Below are 20664 nucleotides of genomic sequence, written 5' to 3'. Positions count from 1 at the left end.
GGTGCCTGGCTCTGAAGAGCCAGTTAGTAAATGTCTGTTAAGAGAATTCATTCCAAAATAAACTTTATTTTACTATTACTCCTCCTCCTCCTCCTCTTTTTGTCAATGCTGCTTTTCTTAGCAAAGAGTCCACTCTGAGTGATGGCACTCGTCTACCTGTACAGTGTCAAGTCCACATGTGTTTCTTAATCACTTTCATTTCTTTGGATCCTCATCTAAGATATTTTCCAGTTTTAGATGGAAGAGAGTAGGAAACAGATGAGAACCATACAATGTTGACAATAGAGACAAATTTGGCAGCCACTAATTATTTTTTTCTTTTTTAATGGAATATGATTTACCTACATGAAATAACACACATCTTAGGTGTAAGCGCTGTGAATTTTTACCGCCGCTCAGATCAAGATATAGAACACCATTTGATTTTCAAAGGTATTTCTACCTTGAAATGTCTCTCAAATCCCTTCTCTCCTTCCAACCCTCCACTTCCACCACACTGTCATGGTAGGGCCCAATTACTTGCTAATCAGTTTCCCTCCCTCTTTTCCCTAGTTCCTGGCTCATGGCAAAACTCAAATATCTGAATGAATGAATGAATGAATGATAAAATGAACGGAATGCACGAATATTATTAAATGAATGAGACCCAATTTGGAGGGAAAGGGAGGTCTGCCGGGTGGTGCCCATACTGCTTTGCCTATTATCATGTTCCGGAACTAAAGGGCATCTACTGGGAATTCAGAGGTAAGAATTTTTCTCTCTCTAGAGTTTCAAAGGGAGATTGAAGTCACAGAAAGTTTGAGCCTCTTAGGGGAGGGCTCAAGCTCACTCCACACCCCACTCCCAGGCCTGCCTGGACCCGCTTTTGCCAAACTGTGCCTCCCAGAAAAGACACCCAAAGGGCCCGGATCCAGTCATCGAGGGGCCATCCATCATTGTCTGGATGCTAGCCAATCCGATCAGCTTTGCCTTCCTGCCAGCCAATGACCAGAAAGTTGGGGGCGCGCGGAACCCGAGAGGGGGCGATCGGCTCAGGATGCTATAAAGGGGGTCCGAGGACCTAGCGGTACCACCTCTGTGCTTCAGCCTAGTCTAGGTGTTACTACCGTCCCCCCTGTAGCAGAGCACCGGGGCCAGGGCTTCTGTGTGCGCCCTCTGGCTGGATGCAGGGCGCTGGGGTCTCTGTTTTGGACGTTCCCTGGTGCCAATTCAGTAGGAGGAAAGGGAGCGCCTGTGAGCCCCCTTCCCCACATATACTCAAGACCCTCTGGGTCGCCCACGAGGGCAAGGGGGAGGGGAATACAGAAAGACCGGGAGGGGCCCTGGCGGTGAGAGCAGCCGGGAAGGCAGACTCTGGCGGCCAGTCCCGCCTGGAACCGCCCGCTGCCCTTCCCGAAACCCGGTCCTGGGCAGACAGCACCCCGCCCGGCCGGTGCTCCTTGCTCTCCTCCGCGGCCACTGGCTCGCTCCTGTGGCAGCGTTAATGAGGCCGTCTGGGGAGAATCGGTGCCAGCGGGCAGAGCTCTAGGCAGACAGCCAAGCCCGCAGTCCTAGTGGCTCCACGGGGCTGCGGGCCCGAGGGGGGACAGGGGACGCAGCGGGGTCTCCCTCTCTGTCCCCAGACGGCCGGACCTGCACACTTGGGCTCCGGAGGAAGGAGCTCCCCCGGGTCGTACGGTTCTGCGCAGCCAGCCCTCTCTGCGCTGCCCTCTCCCCGCTGCGGGAGTGAGCCGGCTGCTTCACTGCAACCGCCGCCCCCTAGTCCTTTAGCCCCTGTGGGCCAGGACACCTTTCAGGTGGCCTCTTTGCATTGCCATGCTCCCTAGGCTCATTCTTAACCCAGTACAGTCCCTGTGTGAGTAGGGGTTCGGACGGCGCTAGCGCAGGGGTTGCGGGAAAACCATATCTCTTCTCTCCAGCAATTCCCTTCCCAAGCTCAAACACTTTAACTTTTCAGAGCCTCGGTGTGCCCCTCGGTGAAATGGGGATAGCATCGCATAGTCCACACGATTCGGTGAGCTAGTTTGTGGAAGTGCCAGGCCTTCCCATTCCAGTTCCTGTACAATTGGAATTGCAGTGCCAGGGCAGGCGTGACTTAGTTGCTAGGAAACGACTTTGCCCCTCCAGTCCTTAGGGTCCTGTAGTGGTGTGAATGGAGCTGGGCACCGGATGAGGCCGCATATTTGCCAAAGTATATCTGGAGAATTTCTCATTTCCCGTCGCCACACTGGCCCCTGAACTCTACAGCATTTTAATTGCACACTCTTTTTTCCCTTTTAGAGTTGCTTTTTGGAATTATTTACTGTTATGGGTTACGTACAGTGTACATAATGTATTTGTTTACATAACTATATCGTTTTCTCTAATTACAGAAGTAGTCATGCCCATTATAAATATCCAATCTTAGAGAGTTTTATAATGGAGGACGCAGGAAACCCGCAGGAACAGCCTCAATTAACACTCAGGACTCGCCACTTTCTTACTGTAGCCGTTGGCAGAAATTCCTGTGCCCACGCTGGCGCGGAATTCGCAATGCGGGCCAAGCGTGCAGGTTGCCCGGGCAACGCCCTGTAGCGGGCTTTGGAGCCCCTGGATAGTCTCGCAGGAGTTGGGATCGGTCCCGCCCTGGAGGCGGAGTTAGTCAAAGTACAGGGACCCTGAGGGAGCGCGTTTCCCGCTTTTCCCTCCAGGTGGCGCTATAGGATCGCGGATGCACTCCTCAGGCAGGGTTGCCCTTAGCCAGCGCGCCAGCGAGGGGCGGGTCCGGGGCAAGGTCGGGGCGGGGCGTGCACCGGGGGGCTACAGTTAGCACGGGATCAAGCAAAACGAGTCTCCGGGGATTGAATATTATAGACTCTCTCGGGACTTAAGCACATGGACGCAGAAAGTGTACACGTCAGAAAAACAGGACAAACGGGGGTGGGGGTGGGGTTCTGGGACGGGGAGAGAAAAGGAGAGTCGCCCAGAAAGTTGCTCTGTCCATCCCGTTTGCCCCTGGGGTCCCTCTCCACCCCTCTGGAGCTGCGATTCTTCACACCCTCTGGAGCGCACTGGGTGTTCTGGACACTTAGGCATGCTGGGGGCTGGCTGATGCTTGCTCGCCGCCAGCATCCCGGGCCAGCCGTGGCAAGCTTGCATGGCTCTAGTGCCCAGGGTATATGCCAGTATAGGAATTCTGCGGTCCCGGGCATGCCAAGAAAAACAGGCGTGTTGTTCCTCAGTTTGTCCAGAGGAAGCCTTACGCCCTTCCCTTCTGGAGGCTGGGAATAGAAAAGTGACTCAAAGAATCCCCGTGGGGCCACGTGTGTACCACCTTTTGTCTCCTTTTCCTGAATATGTGCCATTTCTCCTATTATTATTTTACCGTGTCACACAATCATACCAAGTCTCCCTCGCCACGTATGTAGCCTCATGGTATCCCTGTCGCACCCCCTCACAATGTGAAATCACCCCGTTTCCCTTGACCCATCCCTCCCCCACCACACGATGCCCTGGGCATCCTGAAGATGAGCCACAGAAAGTGCAGGCGCCCTTCACAGAACACACACACACACTCCCCGGGCCAAGAGAGAAGGAGACCATTGGTAGGAGACAAAAGCAGGTTTATTAGGGCTCTGGGGCCAGGATGTCTAGGTCTGACTTAAGGCAGCTCAACTGGTTCTCACCGTCCAAGGGGCAGTGAGAGGGGTGACTCAGTGCTGAAGGCAAACCTTTGCTTCTCAGAGTCCCTGGCCAGAGACCTCAGGAGTCAGTTCTGGGAGGGCCTGGGATACAGAGGTGTCTCTCCTGTCCCCTGGGGTCTTTGCGGGGGGGGGCGGGGGGGGGAGGTTTCGCCAGGATTGGGGAAATGATCTGGGGGCAGGGAGCCTCAAATGCACAGCCTTCATTTCAGTAACGACCATTTAATTTGTTCCTTGGCAGACTGAAGAACCTAGGGGTGGGGAGGGGGGAGTTAAGAGAAAGAATTGGCGGAAACGTCAAGTGCCTTAACACTGCAGTGAGAGGGAGGTCTAAGCCCACCTTCTCTATGGGTCCCTGCAACTCCCCTTCACTAGGTGGCAGCAACTCATCTCTGCCTGGCTTACGTGGGGACAGGCCATCCGGATGGAAAGAGCAGTCCAAACTGGCTGCAGCCAGCTCCCAGCCCAGGCCCACGGCTGCCCAGCCCTCTGGTTTCTGCATCTGCAGCGGTGGGTGTGGCGGCAGGCCCCATATTTCCCATGCCACGCCATGCAAGCTCCCGCCCACAGTGCCACGTCCAGGCAGAGACTGAGCCCAGGCCTGACACTTCCTGAGCTCAGACATTTCAGCAAAACTCTAGCTCTGGCCTTGGCTGGCAGTGTGTCCTCCACACCCACCCCAACCCACTGCTGATGTGGCATAGCTGGCAAATGGTGGCTTGCCAGACACTGCTACGGGACACATGCATTCAAATTGTTCACTGTCATGTCCTGCTGAGGAAACAGCCTCAGTCCAACGCTTACACGAATCCATACAACTGCAAACACAATGCCAATGTGGTGGCGACTCCAGGTATGTCCCTCATATTGTCCCTCCAGCCACCAAGCCTCATTCCCTTTTTAAAAAGGGCCATCCTAAACTGTTTGTCCCTTCTTCCTGCACAGTCTCTCTCCTCTCTCAGGGACAGGCTGACCCTGGGGTTCTTCTGCTTCTCCTAGCCAGAATTTAACTTTCTCCTCATTTCATCTTCCATTCACTACCGGCAACTTCCTTGATTTTTACTCAAGAATTCCATTAAAAGTATTATGTCTTCATTCTTTCCCCCTTTGGAAAAATAGGGGCTATGCTAAGCGCTTTCCGTGCATTAGCTCATCTAATTCTCATAATAACTCCATGAGGAGTGTCCTGTGATTTCCCAAGGCCCAGGGAGGTTGAGTAACTTGCCCTAGGTCACCAGATTCTAGGTGGTAAGGTGGAACATACGAGTACATCCTGGGATGTACTCACAGCACCTGTGTTTTTATCTGCTCTGCTCCTCGCTCCCTAACCTCTTTTGGATGTGAAAACTGCCATGCAGCCACATTTCTCTCAGTAGGGTATTTGGAGGCCTAGGAAACCAGGAGGAGGAAGAGGTAGGGTGAGCACCAAGGGCAGTGACAGGAAAGTGGGCACCACACCTGGGGCTCCACACGGGATGTTACACACCCATCTTGGCCTGGGCCACCACAGCAGGAGGGAGGTAGTTAGTGCCAGGGCAGGAAGCTCCATAAAAGCAGGATTAGTCTGAGCAGAGAGACCTGTGGGCAGATAGAATAGAGGTCAAGCAGTCAGCCTGACAAGCAGGAAGTTTGTGCAGCTGGGAAACCAGTCAGGCCACAGACCCACGGACCTCTCCCTTGCCCACATGCACCCCCCGATAGGACCATGCAGGGGACTGGCGGGTGTGGACTTTTCCACAGCCAGGTCACTCAGGGGTAAGGTAGCAAAGTGGGAAGTGGAGAAAGTTAGATCCTACTACAGATTTAGGTGTCCCTTAACCTTTCTAGCGTTGACCCTAACCATGAGGAATGAGGGTTTGGAGGAAAACTCCTATTTCACATCCTTTCCATGCTGGGAGGAGCATCAGTGGCCTGAGTCCCTGGGTTGCTTTGGGGGACAAGTGACCCAGACATTTCCAGGGTGGGCAGCTCACCCTAGGGTTTCAATGCAAGCCACACCAAGCCAGGAGATGAGGTGGGCTGCCGATAAGGCGTGCATCACTTATTAATGCCCAGCTTGGCACCCCCTTGGAGACTCTGACAGCCTCCCATGAATCTCTGCAAGGCCTGTTGCTGCCTCATCCCTCCCACACCCTGACTTTTCAGCCTTGATAGCCCCTCTGGGTCCCCCTGGGAGGCTCTGCTTTACTTCTCTCTCTAGCCCATATCCGGTCAATGCAGGGGACCTACCTGGGCCACACTCTGTTCAGTCAAGCTGCTGTCATCTGCCTGTGGGGAAGCAGTGTCAAGAGGGTGGTCAGACCAGGGTGAGGGTACTGGATGGAAAAATAGAGGTGAAGGGGCTTGGGGGAGGTGCTGAGGTGATGGGTGTTGCAGTGGTTAGGGGATCGTGGACTGCACCTGTATCACTGTTTAGTGGAAGGGCTACAGCCTGTCACTTGAAAGCCAGGACCTCTGGCGCCCGTCTATGGTACAAGGATCATAAAGGAATGAAGGGAATAAATATGGGAGAAAAGGGCAAGGGAGACCAATCCGGGCAGGGGGGGTTCTATCTAGACTAGACCCCCACTCCCCAACCTCAAGGCCAAGGCAGCCACCTGGTGTCTCTTTGAGAGTTTCTTTATTTCCCCAGTTTGTACTTCCCACCAGGGAGGATGCTGAGATGCTTGGGGATTCTATAGGGGGAGAGGACAGGAGATCGCTTTTACTGACACTGCCCCCAAACTGCCGCTCCCCCCACAAGTGCATTGTCCCAGTAGTTGCTTCTGCTACAGGAGACGGGGTTCCCATCGTCTGAGCCCTGGCAGCCCCATGTGCAGGGAGGATGGGAAGGGCAGCCTGGAGGAGATGCGAGTGAGGGGGCACGCAGGAAGACTCACCCTAAAATTCACTTTCTGGATCACTTGCTGGGGGTCGCTCTCCAGAATCACGCTACAAGGCGACAGAAACCAGGAGGAACATCGGACACGCTTTTCCCCTCTGCGGCCTCTCCCCGCCCTCACCACACCCTGCAGCATACCCCCTCCTGCAGACCTTCCCGCTGATATTTCTCAAGTCACACCTCTCCCTCAGCACGGGGAGCCCTCCATTCTGACTCTCCTACATTTCAAACCTGCTGGTCACACACGGGGTCAGGGACTCAAAAACTCCGAGCTCTTGAAAGTTCACTTCACCTTCTAGGTTTAGGACCAGAGTCAGATGTGGTGAAGGAAGGGCGCCTCCCGGGGGGGGGGGTCCCTATTTTCTTTCACTTTTGTTATATGCCATGGGGTCATGCTGTATACAAAAGAAATGGAATCTATCTTCCCTTTGGATAGACCCAAATATCGAGTCTTCCCAGCGAGTGGGCACTCTGTCATGATGCACTCACTGGGCGTGCTCTGGAGCCATTTGTGGGTGTGAGCAGGGGGTAGGGGTGAGGGCCTCAGTGTGGCTGGCATAGAGACGACGGAGACAGAGTACTCCTTACTCAGTGAGTCTCCTCCAGGGCAGAAGCCTAGTTTTATTGCTGTCCTAGTCCCAGGGGAGTAAACAAGTATTTGAGAGCCCTTTCCAGGCCCCATTACAGGGGCACCCCAGCCCCACGCTCCCTCACCAGAGGTCCTTTCACCCGTAAAGACAGAAGCATCTCAGGCCAAAGCTCCAATTCAGCCATTGACTCGACTGACACTTCCTTGATTTTCGTGGGAGAGAAACTGAGCTACTCAAGGGGCACAGACGGGGCCTTCTGAGGGCACAGACCCAGAAGCTTATAAAGCTTACGTCCTCCCTTGCACAGGCCCTTCCTAAGCCCTGCACCTCATTTTGTATTTTTACAAAATGTATTTAAAAAAAATGTTTAATGTGTGTGTGTGTGTGTTTTCCTTAAAGAGGTTCCACCAAATTGTGTATACGTCTGATTTTACAAAACCTGGTCTTATTCCTTTCCTTTTCGGGTCCCAGCAATTCACAGGCCTTGCAGTAGCAGGCAGCCATAGGGAGAGAACAGGGAGCCATCTCCCAGAGCTCCCCGCCCCTGGGCGTGTGGTACAGCTGTGGAAAGAGCCCATCGTTTTAGATCTTGGTTCTGCTATGACCTTGGGCAAGTCACTTGAGTCTGAGCCTGTGTTCCCTCATCGATAAAACAGATGTAACCATAGAGGCATACGGATGTCTTTAAGATGACCAGTTTCTATTATCCTTTGTCCCAGAGCCAGAATATCTTTTTCTTCCTGATTATTGTCTCCCTACCATCCAACATGGAAATCCACTAGCCAACCCTTTCCATAAGGGCTTCCAGCTTCCTAAGAATATAACAGCATACCAATAGGTGACATTTATTGAAAGAGAACCATGACTTGACCGGCAGCACCTTATTTAATCCCCACACCCTATGAGGTAGTTCCCTTATCATCCCCTTTGAAAGGTGGGGAAAGTGAGGCTCGGGAGAATAAGTACCCGGCCCAGTTTACATGTCTAGCCGAGGTTGGAATGAAGCTGTAAGAGTGGGAGGTGTGAAAACAGCAGGGCTCTGCCTGAACACAGTCCTTCCACGCAGGGGCAAGCATCTGTGCTGCCTGCTTCTCCTGGGCCCTGGAAAACAAACCGTTTCCCCTAAATGCTGCCTATTCAACAGTTAGCCATAGCTGGACATCAGATTCCTATCTTGTTTGCTTGACTTTGGCTAACATTGAAACGAATCTCCATCCTCCTGAGTGGGGTGGGGGGATGAGATCACAGGGAATCGGCTGGAGGAAGGGAGGAAGACGTGGCTAGAGAGCCAACAATGCGCTGGGTGTAACCCAGAGCTGATGACCCTCAAAGGCTCCTCCTACTGAGTGTCCCTGACCGGCCCCTCTTCTCTCTACCCCCTCCTCACCCGCCATCCACAATCTCGTCCAGCACCAAGAAGGCTCCGTCCATGTTCTCCAGCAACCAGCGCTTCTCCACATTCTTCCTGGAGGCAGACGCAGCTCCTGAGCCTCCCCATGGCCAGGAGGAGCTGGGCCCCTGCCTAGGAGATACTGACCCCCCCCCTCCACACATTCCCCACCACATCCCAACAAGCACCGGGAAGGACAGTGTCAAGGACAAATGAGGGCAGTGCTTGTGCAAGGGATTCCTGAGCAGCGGACAGGCCTGCTTCCTTAAGCCCTCCTTGCCCAACCTCACACGCTTGGGGCATGGACACTGTGCCCCCCCATAGCACCCCTAATGCATTTCATAGCTAGTTTAGATAACTACAGCTCTACTACAGTCAACTGTGTTGACTGGAGACATGTATTTTTGGATAATCCTAGTTTCGTTTCCCCAGGTCATGTTCACTGGGATAGATACCAGATAACTGAATGGAGGTGCAGTGAAATCCACCCTGAGCTTCACGTCTAAAAACCTGAGTTTGAGTCTCTGTGCCGATAGAAACAGCCTGTACCCTCAGGCAAGTTACTTAGCTTCTCTAGAACTCCTTTTCTGGCCACATCCTTGCATGGCAATGCTCTGGGTGACTCCACGGCAGTCAGGTAAAAAGCAGCAGCCTTGAAGGGGGATGATCCAACTCTAGCCTCAGCCTCTTGGGGACTTCAGGAGAAAAGCAGGGAGGAAGGGCCCTGCCTCTGTGATGTACAAAGGCCTAGGGGCTGGGGGCCTTGAAGGGCAGACGTCCTCACTCACCTTAACACGTGGACCAGGGACTCAAACAGGCAGGTGAGAACAGACATGAGCATCAGCTGGGGATGGGCAGATAAGGGAGGAGGAAAACGAGAGAGCTTGAGGTTGAGAAGGCTGAAAGGAGGCCTCAGAGCCCACTTACATGGGCAGTTGTTCCTTTCCAGAGAGGACGGGGCTAGAGACTGAGTGCAGCTTGAACTTGGAGGGCACCTTCCCGGGTATGGGTTTGGAGCACCCCACGGTGTGACACTGAGTGATGTTTAGGAAAGAAACAAAAGCTTCTGCAGAAGCTTCACAGGCTTCATTTCTGGTTCCCAAGGAACCTAAGGGGCATCCTGGATATGCCTTGTACCAGAAAAAAAAAAATCATTCTGGCTGCTCCCCAACCCCGAGCCTAGAAGGAGGGGTACCAATGGTAAGCCTTTAGAACCCAACTTCTAGCCCAGACTCCAAGCCATTCCGTCACAGACAGACCCTCCTTGTTACCCCAACCTACTGAATTCACCTCATTCTCGTGGGATGAGCCAACCACATACAGGAAGAGGTCAATGCTGCTCTTGTAGACGATGGTCATGCCCCCGAAAAATGCGATCTCACCTAGAATTGGAGGGGACGTTCAGTTCTGGCCACGTTGCCTGGCTCCTCCTCGCTGTCTCCAGCTCTGCACCTCTCCCCCTATTTCCTTCTTCCCTTTCCAAGGAATCCTCAGAAAGACTAGCACTAGGGACACTACATAGGCTACTCCATGTCCTTCCCTCCAGCCTCTATTTCTAGCGGCTGCCTCCTTCTCAGGAGTCAACAAACCCAGTGCAAAGTAGAACTTCCACTCCCTCCCACCATGCGCCATTCCTTGGATCAGCTCCAGGCTGGGGGAGACCCACATTCCAGTTGGCTTCTTCCCCCGAGAGAGGACTAGGTGTCCTGGGGGTGGGGAGTTTGAGAGAGGTGGGGAGTGAAGTTTCCCCACAGGGACAGGAGAACAGCTGGGAAAGAAAAAGAACCTTTGAAGGGAATGGTCTGTGGGTGTGGGGGGCCAACAGGGGCAGATGTGTCCAGATGGAGAAGACGACAGTGTACATCCGAGTTCTGGGCGAGGAAGAGGAGGACACTTACTGTCAGTCCGGCTGGTCTTATTGAAGACATTTTTCTCAAAGGCCATCTGCTCCTTCATGGAGGGGAATGTGTCATCATAATACTATGAGAAAGGGAAGGAGAAGGGTTGATAGCCATTGCACAGAGCCTGGCTCCTGCATGGATGGGTGGCAGGGAACGGTGGATGCTGGTCAACTGCCCCATCTCATCTTTATTGTCCTCTATGCCTGACTGCTGTGTCCCCATAAACACAAATTATAAGCAAAGAAAGTAATAAAAGTAGAGGAATTTTGAGCCCTGATTTTGGAGTTCTCTCCTGATTTCTTGGAGGCTTTTGTACACTCAGCAGATATGCAGTGTGCTAAGGATTGGGGTCACACTAGGTCACAGTGTTTCTACACCAACCTGAGTCTACAGGAAAGAGGGCACAGCCAGGGGTCCTTCGTCACAATAACAATCGTAACAGCTACTTTATTATGCCCACTATACATATAGGGAAACTGAGGCGTGAAGAGGTCAGGTAACTTCCCCAACATCTCAGAGTAGTAGTGGCAGAGCTAGGATTCAACACCAAGGATGGTGTAACTTCAGACAGGGTTATAGTGGAGTATTAAATATCTAAGGAAAAGCTCGCGGCATACATTGCACAATTAAATCAATGCTGTTTTGTTTGGGTTTTGGTGAGCCTCTCTCACTTTCTTAATCTGAACATGGATGTGTCCTGCTGGGAGGAGGTCCTAAAATCTTTGGCATGGCTGATCCACCTCTGACTATCTGCTGGAGCAAGGCATCACGAACTCAGTTTTCAATTTTCTGGATGTGTATTTTGCCAGTTAGTACTCCTTCTGCAGGCAAATTAGGAGTCTCTCTGGCCACCGAAGGTATGAAGACAAAATGTTTCAGCCCCAAACAAACAAATCTCTCAGGTATTTCATAGCTAATTTAGATACTGTAGCCCTTCTATAGATAAAGGTGTTGACCATCGGCATTTATTTTTAGATTACCCTAGTTTGGTTTGTCCAGGCTGTGTTCACTGGGATAGATACCAGATAACTGAATAATCTGTGCAGTGAAAACTACCCTCCTGAGTTCCAAGTCAAAATACCTGAGTTCAGATCTCTTCTGATATTAACACTTGTGACCTCCGGCAACTCATTTATCTTCTCTAGACTGCATTTTCTTCATTTGGGAAAGAGTTGGATTACATGGTCTCTAAAATTGTCTGGTTCTAAATTCTTAGACTCCTCAGACTAAATCCTTAGTATTTACTAAGCTGTGGAAGAAAAGTGGGTATTGCTTGTTTAGAATTTGGGGACTAGGACTCCTGGGTCCCAGGTACAACACTCCACTGACTCCTCAGGAGGTCCCTTCCATGCCCAGGGTCTGGCTGGACAGTGGAAAGGTTGATGAGAAGACATTTCAGGGACATGAGTAGAACCAGGGGAACATACAGGGGAGATACGTCCCCCTCTTCAGGGGCCAGCAGTGTCACAAGGCAGGGGAATGGACAGAATGACCTTTGGAGGGTCTAAGCTGAGCTGCTCTGACTCATTCAGTCCACAGTGGGGTTTCTCCTGCGACAAGAGTCAGCTGGTTGGGGACTTCTATTCTTGGGGCTGTAGCACATTTTCAGGGGCTCTTTGGTGAGGGTGGGAGGTTACCTTGGCCAGCAGGCGGTGTCCGTCATTATCTAGGATGAAAACAGCCTTGATGGTGTAGAGGGAAGGTTCCTGTAACTGACACGGGGGAAGGGGGGAGCTCCGTTGGCCCCTGACTCGAGGCAGAAGCCCTGTCACTGGCTTATGGGACCTTCGGCCCAGGAGTCCATGCTCAGGCTCCAGGGACCTCAGCCCCAAAAGTCCATAGCTGGTTCGGGCCCAACCCTGAGCCACAAGGGTCAACTCCGGCGCCTGCTCCACTCCCAGGCAGATGTTCCACTGCAGGCCCTGGGTGGGAACTGTGCCCACTGGGTGCAGAAGGTCCGTCCGGGCCCAAGTTCTGTCATGCACTGACTGCTCCAGAGCCCGAGTCGGAGTGTATCACAGAACCTGGGCCGGGGGGACAGCGGTGCGCCTCCTCCTTCCAGCTGACCCCGGGTCGAGACTGGACCCACGCTCTGAGCGCGCCCCCCGCCCCCTGACCCGGGTGGGCTCCGGAAGCACGCATGTCAGCCCCTACCGCCCCTGGGAGTTCGAGCCCAGGGCAGCCCCACCACTCCTTACTCCTCCCAGCAGAATCTCAATCCACCCCCACCCCCAAGCTTTCCCCATTGCTGCTCCAAACTGATCCAGAACTTCAGCTCCACACGGACTCAGGACAGGCCTGGCGAGTTCGCACCGGGAGGAACTTTTTCTCGCCGGCCCTGGCCCGACACCCTCCCTGGGAGGCTTGGTGGTGGCACCAAGTTCCCGGCGCCCGGCGTGCGAGTTGTGAGTTGGCTGCCCCCACCCCCACCCCGGCCCTGTTCCCGCCGTCCCGGACCCTGGCGCCCGCTCGTCTGCTCCGTACCCGCGGCCCCGTGGGCTCTCCGGCTCCGGCGGGCGGCGCCGGACCCCCGGCCTGGCCGGCCGCGGCCCCCACCCCCAGGTGCGGACGTGGCCAGGCCTCCAGCCGCTGCATTCCGCTCGCCGCTCGCGCTGACAGCGCCGCCCGCCGCCCCGCCTCCGCGCCTGCCTGGCCCGCCCGGCCGCCCCCCAAGAGGCCACCGCCCTCCCCTCCTTCCCGGCTCTGTGCCTTTCCTTTTCCCGGGCCCTTTCCTTCTTTGCGCCCTCCCTACTTTCCCTTCCCGTCCTCTCTGCCCTGCGCCCCACACTCCAGCTGTCCTTCCCCACCCCTCTTTTCTCCTCTCCTCCTCAGCTCCTTTCCCTTCCTTAGAGCCCAGGGCTCTCTGCACCCTCAGTTCGTCCCAGGACCAGCCCCTCTGTCCCCTTCTGCCACCTCTCTGGACTGTGGATTTGGTTTGCACCGGTGTCTGCAGGCTGTCCTGGGGCTAGCAGAAAACACAGGCAAAGTTTAGTTTCGTCTCTAACTTCTAGTAGGTACCATGGGGACAAATAGATCAGGTCATCCTTCGAGTCTCAGGGACAGGTTCTAGCAGTGAGAGTAGACGAGGACAGCTCTGGAGAGACCCCTCTGTGCAGAACAGGTTCTCCCAGTGCTGTCACACTGCTCGGGAAAGGGAGCCATGGCCCCTGGGGGTCCTCCCCAGCAGGCTCCCAAGACACAGACAGGACACAATCTGAAGCAAGACAGAGGCCTAGCAGCACAGATACTCCACCAATGGCATCAGGCTTTGCCAGGCTTTGGTTTTTTGGGTCTAAGTATATCAGAGGACAAACTTTCCCCTCAGGATCCTCAAGGCCAGTGGGAAATGAAGACTCCGTTGTTAGCGTTAACGGTATTGACGCAAAACACTATCGCGCCTGCATTTTACACTTAAACACTTTCACATACATTACCTAATATAACCCACACCTGTGAGGTAGGTATTACCCCCCCCCCCCATTTTAAGGAAAGGAAGACTCAGACCTTTTCAAGATTGTATAGCTAATAAGCAGTTGACTGGAGATGGAATTGAGGTTTCAGACTCAACATTTCTTCCTCGTTTTTCTCTTCAAGGCTTATGTTGGACACCACACACACTCATTCCAGACCAGGGCCAGAGGGCCTTTTCCTCCGCTGAATAGTATCAGGTCTTCTCAGTAGTCTCAACTTCAACGTCATCACCAAAAGGCCCTCTCTTGACACCCACCGAATTTAACTTGATAGGTCTCTCCGGTCACATTCTCCATCTCTGCATCCTACTTATTTCTTACATTATACTTTTTTCAGTCTCTAAATATTATTCTTAACTAATTTGTTTACAAACGTGTAGGGTCCTTCACCAGACTTTGAATCCTATGAGAAGAGAGCTGATATGTATGCCTTGCTCACTGTGGAATCCCTGGGGGCCCAAATAGGGCTCAGCACCGGATAGGTACGTAATAAGCATTTGATTAGTAAGCGAATTAATAAATGAATTCAGGATGAGGGTGACCATGTGTAAATATTCACAGACTACCTATTTTAAACAAATAATAATTAAAATGTATTTATCGATGAAACCATATTTTATGTGCTGTACGAATATTTATTGAGTGCTTACTATGTACCAGGTACTTTTCCAGTCATTGGGCTACAAGAACAGATAAAATAAAATCTTTGCTCTCATGGAGTTTATATTCAAATGTTTGTATGTATACACACATTTCTGTGAAAGACATAATAAAAATAGATATGTGAGTTGGTGCTAAGTGCTATGAAGAAAAATAGAGCAGGAATGGGGATCAGGAATATGAGGGATTGCGGGGAGCAGGGCAAAATGTCCTCTTCATTAATGTCACTAGAGAAAGCCTTTAAGAAGGTGATGTTTGAACAAAAAGCTGAAGGAGTTGAGAAAGTAATCCATGCTAACATCTGAGGAAAACATCTAGGGAACGTCTTTCTGTGATGATTTAGAAGGCACACCTGACTCTTCCTTGCAGGCTATCAGAGTTAGAATAGTGAACATTAACCAACACTATTTGGTGCAACGGGGGGGAAGACGCAGTATTTTATTTGTTCGGCTTCCAGATCATCACAAGTTATGTCGGTTGTCATGCCAGCTTGATATATTATATATAAAAAAATACTGATTTGATTATTTCGATGCCTTAATAGTTCTGTGAGCCAGTCCATTTTTAATTCATATTTACAAGGACAACACCAAAAAGCCTCCAGAAGCATTTCCTAGCTTCTGTGTGGCATACGGTACCCACAGTGGGAGAGGTTCAGAGAGTCCCTCCCTTGCAGAAGGGAGGGAGGGAGGAAGACCTGGGAAGATAGGACACTTATGGAGCAGGTATGACTCCCTGGGGAGAGGTGGGAGATGAGTTAGTTAGGATGAATGGATAAGAAGGCCCGGAGAGGAGGCAGAGGGGCTGGTACAGAGAGGCCAGGAAATGAAGCTTAAGAACCACAAAATCCTCATCACCTGGTCAGTTGCTCTTGTAATCAGCAGGATCTCTTTACAGCTTAAGTGCTGTGGTGAGTAAGTAAATTCAGAGCTCTCAGGTTGAACTTTTCAAGGAAGAGATTATCCTCGATGGCTCCTCCCCAAACTCTCATCAGAGACCCCAGGACTACTTTCTCTCCTCAGGGACCCCCAGCTTAAGGTACCCCTTTAAAGAGGTTCCGTGTAAAAATGCAAATGTTGGGACAGTGTCTTCCACAGAACATCGCCCCAAGAGGACTTTACAGTGTGAGCCCCACAACACCTGAGAAGCGAGCAAGTGCAGGAGAAAAGCAGCTGGACAGCCTTCCCAGAATGAGGAAGCCAGAGCTTGCTCTCTGCTCCCTTCAGGGTGGGTGTGCTGGGGGTTGGAGTCTGTGGAATAGGTGGACTCAGAATTGGTCCTGAAAACACACACACACACACACACACACACACACTCTGCCCTTCAGAATCTCCAGGAGACGAGAATCAAATGGATTACCCTCGGGGCCTTGGTATATCTTGGAGGTTAGAGCATTACTTTTTCTCTGACTCACCCTCCTGCTGCCACATTTCTGTGATATCTGTCCTAGGATTTCGGCATCTGTTCTTGTGTGACAAGAAACAGCTCCCTTGGGTAACAGTCTCTCTCTACCCTTCCTGCTATAATGTCAAGAGGGGGTGGTGTGTGTGGAATGTGAGGTGTGGATGTGAGTGCTTGTGGCATCCTCCAGAGAGAATATGAAAGCTTCCCTGCTCTGTCTGCAGGGTGGGTTTCCAGTTGACCATCCTAAGGACAGCTCTCATTTCTGTAACATGTTTGGCTTTCTCTGGCATAATAAAATTGTAGGGTGGGCAGAGAGAGAATTGAGCAAGAAAGGGACCTCAAGCTCAGCTCTTTGCACGAGTGGTTTTATGCACAGGATCTGATTGTTAAACGTTGTGAATATGAATATTATCTCCCTTCAGCTCTGGAGGCCACAACTAGTAAGTGGCAAGAGCCAGATTTTTGAACCCAGCTCTGAGTCCAAAACACCCGCCTCATAATAGCTAGCACCTGATTTTGACAAGCCACACTGAGAACTATACAAAGAAAATTACCCAACATTGTTTGGGACCACGTAGTGAGGACACACAGGACAGCTGAACTCAGCTTTATAAAAATGTTACACCAAGACAGGAATGAACAATGAGGCGTTTCCACTGGCTAGATCAAGGAAGAAGACATTTTGGGATTGAGAAAGAGGACATCCTAAAATCAGGTGGTAATGCTAGTCTGTGCTCATCCATTACCACAGTTGTTCTTTTTCACCCAAATTGGATTCTTGCTTCAAGCTAGTGATTCTGTACTCTAGCTGCACAGAAGAATCACTGAAGGAGCTTTTAGAACATCCTCATGCCCAGGGCCCCTCTGGGAGACTCTGACTTCAGTGGTCAGAGATGGGACCTGGGCATTGGTATTTTTTACAAGCCTCCCAGATGGTTCTAATGTGCAGCCAAGGTTGAGAGGCAGTCTTTTACAACAGCTGTGATAGGGGGTGCACAGGGAGAGAAGGTGGCTTGCAGAAGAGCTTTACCTATGCTGATGGTTTAATGGTAACAAGCTTGCTAATGATGTTTACCATGTAAGAAAGGTGCCAGATGTCTGGATTAGCTGGAAAATTGATTTCCTTGCAAGACATGCTAACCTTTAGTACTGACAGGATGTAATCCTAGAATCTCTCAGAAGGGTGTAAGGAAATCTCAGGCAGGCATCTAATCCATTCCTCTGGACTAGATGGAAGGTAAAGAGTGACAAATATTTATATAGATTAGCAACATTTAGAAACATTTTTAAAGAAAGGAAAAAATAACTGGGCAACTAGAATAGCAGAAAGACTGCATTTCCCCTTAGGGGGATAAAACAGTTCCTGCTATTCCAGAACAAATCCAAGCCCCAGCCTGTCTGCCTTCCCACATCCCCTTCTTCAAGGGTTTCCTGGCAGGTGTCACCTTCGCAGGATGATGGGAGGATGGATGTGGCTGCTGGTGGCAGCAACAGCTTTTCTTACAGAGGAAGCTGGGTTAACAGACATAACCAAGACGAGTGCGGGTTTCAGTGTACAGTTAGCTGGCTCTTTTTATGACCCCAAATCCCTGTGCATTAGACTAACCCTTTTCTTGGCTTCCCACTGCTTTCTCTTCTCTTCTCTCCTGAGCACCCTGGACTTACAAGGGCAAGGCCTGGTTTTACTGATGGCTCTCAGCCTCTCCCTTAGGGAGAAAAAAACATGTGCTCACATTTTCCAGTGGTCTTCTTGGTTTGATTTAATGGATATACCAGGACTGATGACACATTAGTAGAGGATCTTTCTTTTGCTTCTTGGGTAAATGTCTTATTAACAGCTGTCCCAGGCAAAGGAGGAGGGATGTCAGGGGGGAGGGAAGAGGGTGGCTTCCTGGGAGAAGGACACACCCTGGATTTTACAAGGTTAATCAGCGGGTTCTGGGAAGGTTTGCACCTGCTCAGACTTGATCTGGAACCCTAGACAGAGTGGAAGACAGGCTTTCCATCTCCACTCCCTATCATGGAGTATTACATATCCTAGGTGCCCACACCCTGCTAGCCTTAACTGCCTGCTGCTGACTGAGATTGTCTCTCTATCTATATAGTATTCTCAGTCCTTGAAATGGGCCAGCAATTATTTGAGTCTTTCCCTTTTTCTTCCCATCTTTATGTAATTGCTAAGCAGGAAATTTTTCTAACTACCCCCAATTATACAGCTCCTGATCCATCTCTCTCCACTGCACAAATAATTGCTATACACATTTAAAGACAGTATTTGAAATTGGGAGGCAAAAGAACATGAATGGGATACTGTGGGCAAAAACAAAAGACTTCTCTCTTCTCTAAGGATTAACACGGAGCCCCTCCTATTGTCAGTGCCTGCCATTCCCTCCACACCCAGGACCCCAGAAAGAAGAGAAAGGAGAGGATGGGTAAGAGTGCTATCTCAAGAAACTTGAGAGTCATTAAAGAATGACCAAATGAATTTAGGCATTCAGTGATGTGACAGTATCACATGTTATCTCCCTGGTGGCCTTCCTACCTATAGCTGCCATTTCATTTCAGTGAATACTTATTTGGTTTCATGTTAGTCATGTATCCACTAGATGACTTTATTTCTTATCCCAGGCATTTGGTACCCTGCTATGCAGTTCCAAAGAAACTTGGAAAATACAAATGAATTTGTCCAAAACATTCAATTTTGTTGGCGCTAAAGTTTTCTGACACTAGGTAAAGGATTATCTAATTTGTTTAAAACTGTGTCCAAGTTTAAAATTGTTCTGGATTTGCTGTGTCAATCTCTCCTTCTACCTTCTCAAAAGTCTTGCATTTAAGGCCTGTAACTTTGACATAGTCTAACCTTGACATTTTTCAGTTCTATGGTTTTAAAATAGTTCCTTCTCAACCCCCTTAGTATGGTTTTAATGATCACACGTCAATTTCTCCTCCTTTCTTATCCAATAGCCGTGGCATGCAGGGTCTCAGCTCCCGCTCCCCGCACAAGAACGCAGGATATGGTGAGGCCAAAAAGGAATACCCACGACGCCATAGGTAGGAGTCATACCAATATATTCTCGCTGGCTGCTGGGTTGGAGACAGAGGAAGCAGGAGCCACACGATCTGCAACCTGCCGTCCACTTCTCCGCCAACCTCACTTGCTAACTGCAGTCCACTGTGCTAACTGCAATCCACACTTGCCATCCAGCATCCACTGCTAGTGTAGCCACGGCAGTTATATTAGTGGCCAATGGCTCACTGGTTATAGCTGATGGCCAGCTGGTCACAGCTGATGGCCATTTACTACCCGAGCCAGCACCTTTCCACGTGAGGCCAAGAGCCTGGAAACTGTGGGGGCTCTGTCCCCACACGCTACCTCTCCAGAGTCTCGCCTCACAATCTACACGACAAGTGTCTTCCGCAAGGAGCCCTGTGCGAGCAATCTGGAGGTGAATGCAATATCCTGGACACAGCCAGGCTCTCTGGGCATAGCCAGGGTTTCTCAGGGCACCACCAGTCCTTCTGGGCACACCCAGACTTCCTGGGATTCTTAGGGTACCACCAGTCTCCCCAGGCACAGCCAGGGCTCTCAGGGCACCACCACTCTTTCTGGGCACAGCCAGACTTCCTGGGCACAGCCAGGGTTTCTCAGGGTACCACCAGTCTTTCTGGGCACAGCCAGGGTTTCTCAGGGTACCAGCAGTCTTTCTGGGCACAGCCAATCTTCCTGGGCACAGCTAGGGTTTCTAAGGGTACCACCAGTCTTTCTGGGCACAGCCAGACTTCCTGGGCACAGCCAGGGTTCTCAGCACCACCAGTCTTTCTGGAACAATAATGGCTCACAGCCAAGGTGCTTACACAGGAAGCAAACATCCACCGGTTCTACTACATGGTGGTACGTTCCCAAGCAAAAAGTCAAGTGGTCCATCAAATCAGGAATGGAAGGCAATTCACCATAGTCCACAGTCATTCGCCAGGGCTGTGCACCAGCCCGACAACGTATGCCCTCTCCGCAGGGCGAGGGCTATAAGTCCTCCCCACCCTGGGGGTGAGGGATGACCTTGACCTCACCCTCATCTCCCACGGAGGACTCAGCAAGTGTTTCCTCCTGGGACTACAAGTCCTGCATCCGGGCTGCCTCAGCAAACACTTCCCAGCCCACAGGGCCGCAAGACCTTTGCTTTCTCTGGCATATGCTGGTTGGGGAACGTCGTCTTCCCACTCCTCCACGGGGATCCAGCTCTCCGGCAGCTGCTCCGCCTGGTCTTCCTGAGACTGTTCATATGCACAAACTGCTCCACTGCCCTTCGGAGAGCTTTGGCACCGTACCCTGCTCACTGTGCCATGTGTCATACAGGGTCTCAGTTCTCATTCCTTGCACAAGATCGCAGGATATGGTGATGCCAAAAAGGAACACCCATGGCGCCATAGATAGGAGTCATACCATTACAGTCTCGGTGGTGGCTGGGTTGGAGACAGAGGAAGCAGGAGCCACATGATCCGCAACCTGCCGTCTACTTCTCTGCCAACCAACCTCACTTGCTAACTGCAATCCGCACTTGCCAGCCACCATCTGCTGCTAGTGTAGCCACGGCAGTTATATTAATGGCCAATGGCTCACTGGTTATAGCTGATGGCTAAATAGCCACAGCTGACGGCCATTTACTTCCTGAGCCAGCACCTTTCCACGT

The 20664-nt window shown here is 51.4% G+C and overlaps 1 protein-coding gene across 9 annotated transcripts; it reads right to left on the bottom strand.

Moving 5' to 3' along the window:
- Positions 1 to 3832: 3832 nt before the first annotated feature.
- COPZ2 (COPI coat complex subunit zeta 2) lies at positions 3833 to 13066 on the bottom strand. Of its 9 annotated transcripts, none has more exons than XM_033088986.1 (9): positions 12927 to 13066; positions 12080 to 12154; positions 10440 to 10521; positions 9832 to 9923; positions 9330 to 9385; positions 8539 to 8616; positions 6560 to 6611; positions 5910 to 5995; positions 3833 to 3931 (listed from the first exon to the last, which is right to left on the bottom strand). In XM_033088986.1, the coding sequence occupies exons 1-8, from the start codon at positions 13035 to 13037 to the stop codon at positions 5930 to 5932; spliced, it is 612 nt and encodes a 203-aa protein (XP_032944877.1). In that variant the 5' UTR covers positions 13038 to 13066; the 3' UTR covers positions 3833 to 3931; positions 5910 to 5929. The 9 variants fall into 9 exon arrangements, with proteins under 9 accessions (XP_032944877.1, XP_032944875.1, XP_032944881.1 ...); XM_033088984.1 differs by having other exon boundaries at positions 5910 to 5948; XM_033088987.1 differs by lacking the exon at positions 3833 to 3931 and adding an exon at positions 3951 to 5258.
- Positions 13067 to 20664: the final 7598 nt, after the last annotated feature.

Source organism: Rhinolophus ferrumequinum, chromosome 21 (genome assembly GCF_004115265.2).
Source record: "Rhinolophus ferrumequinum isolate MPI-CBG mRhiFer1 chromosome 21, mRhiFer1_v1.p, whole genome shotgun sequence".
NCBI lineage: Eukaryota > Metazoa > Chordata > Mammalia > Chiroptera > Rhinolophidae > Rhinolophus > Rhinolophus ferrumequinum.
This window is presented reverse-complemented; position numbering and strand designations above follow the sequence as displayed.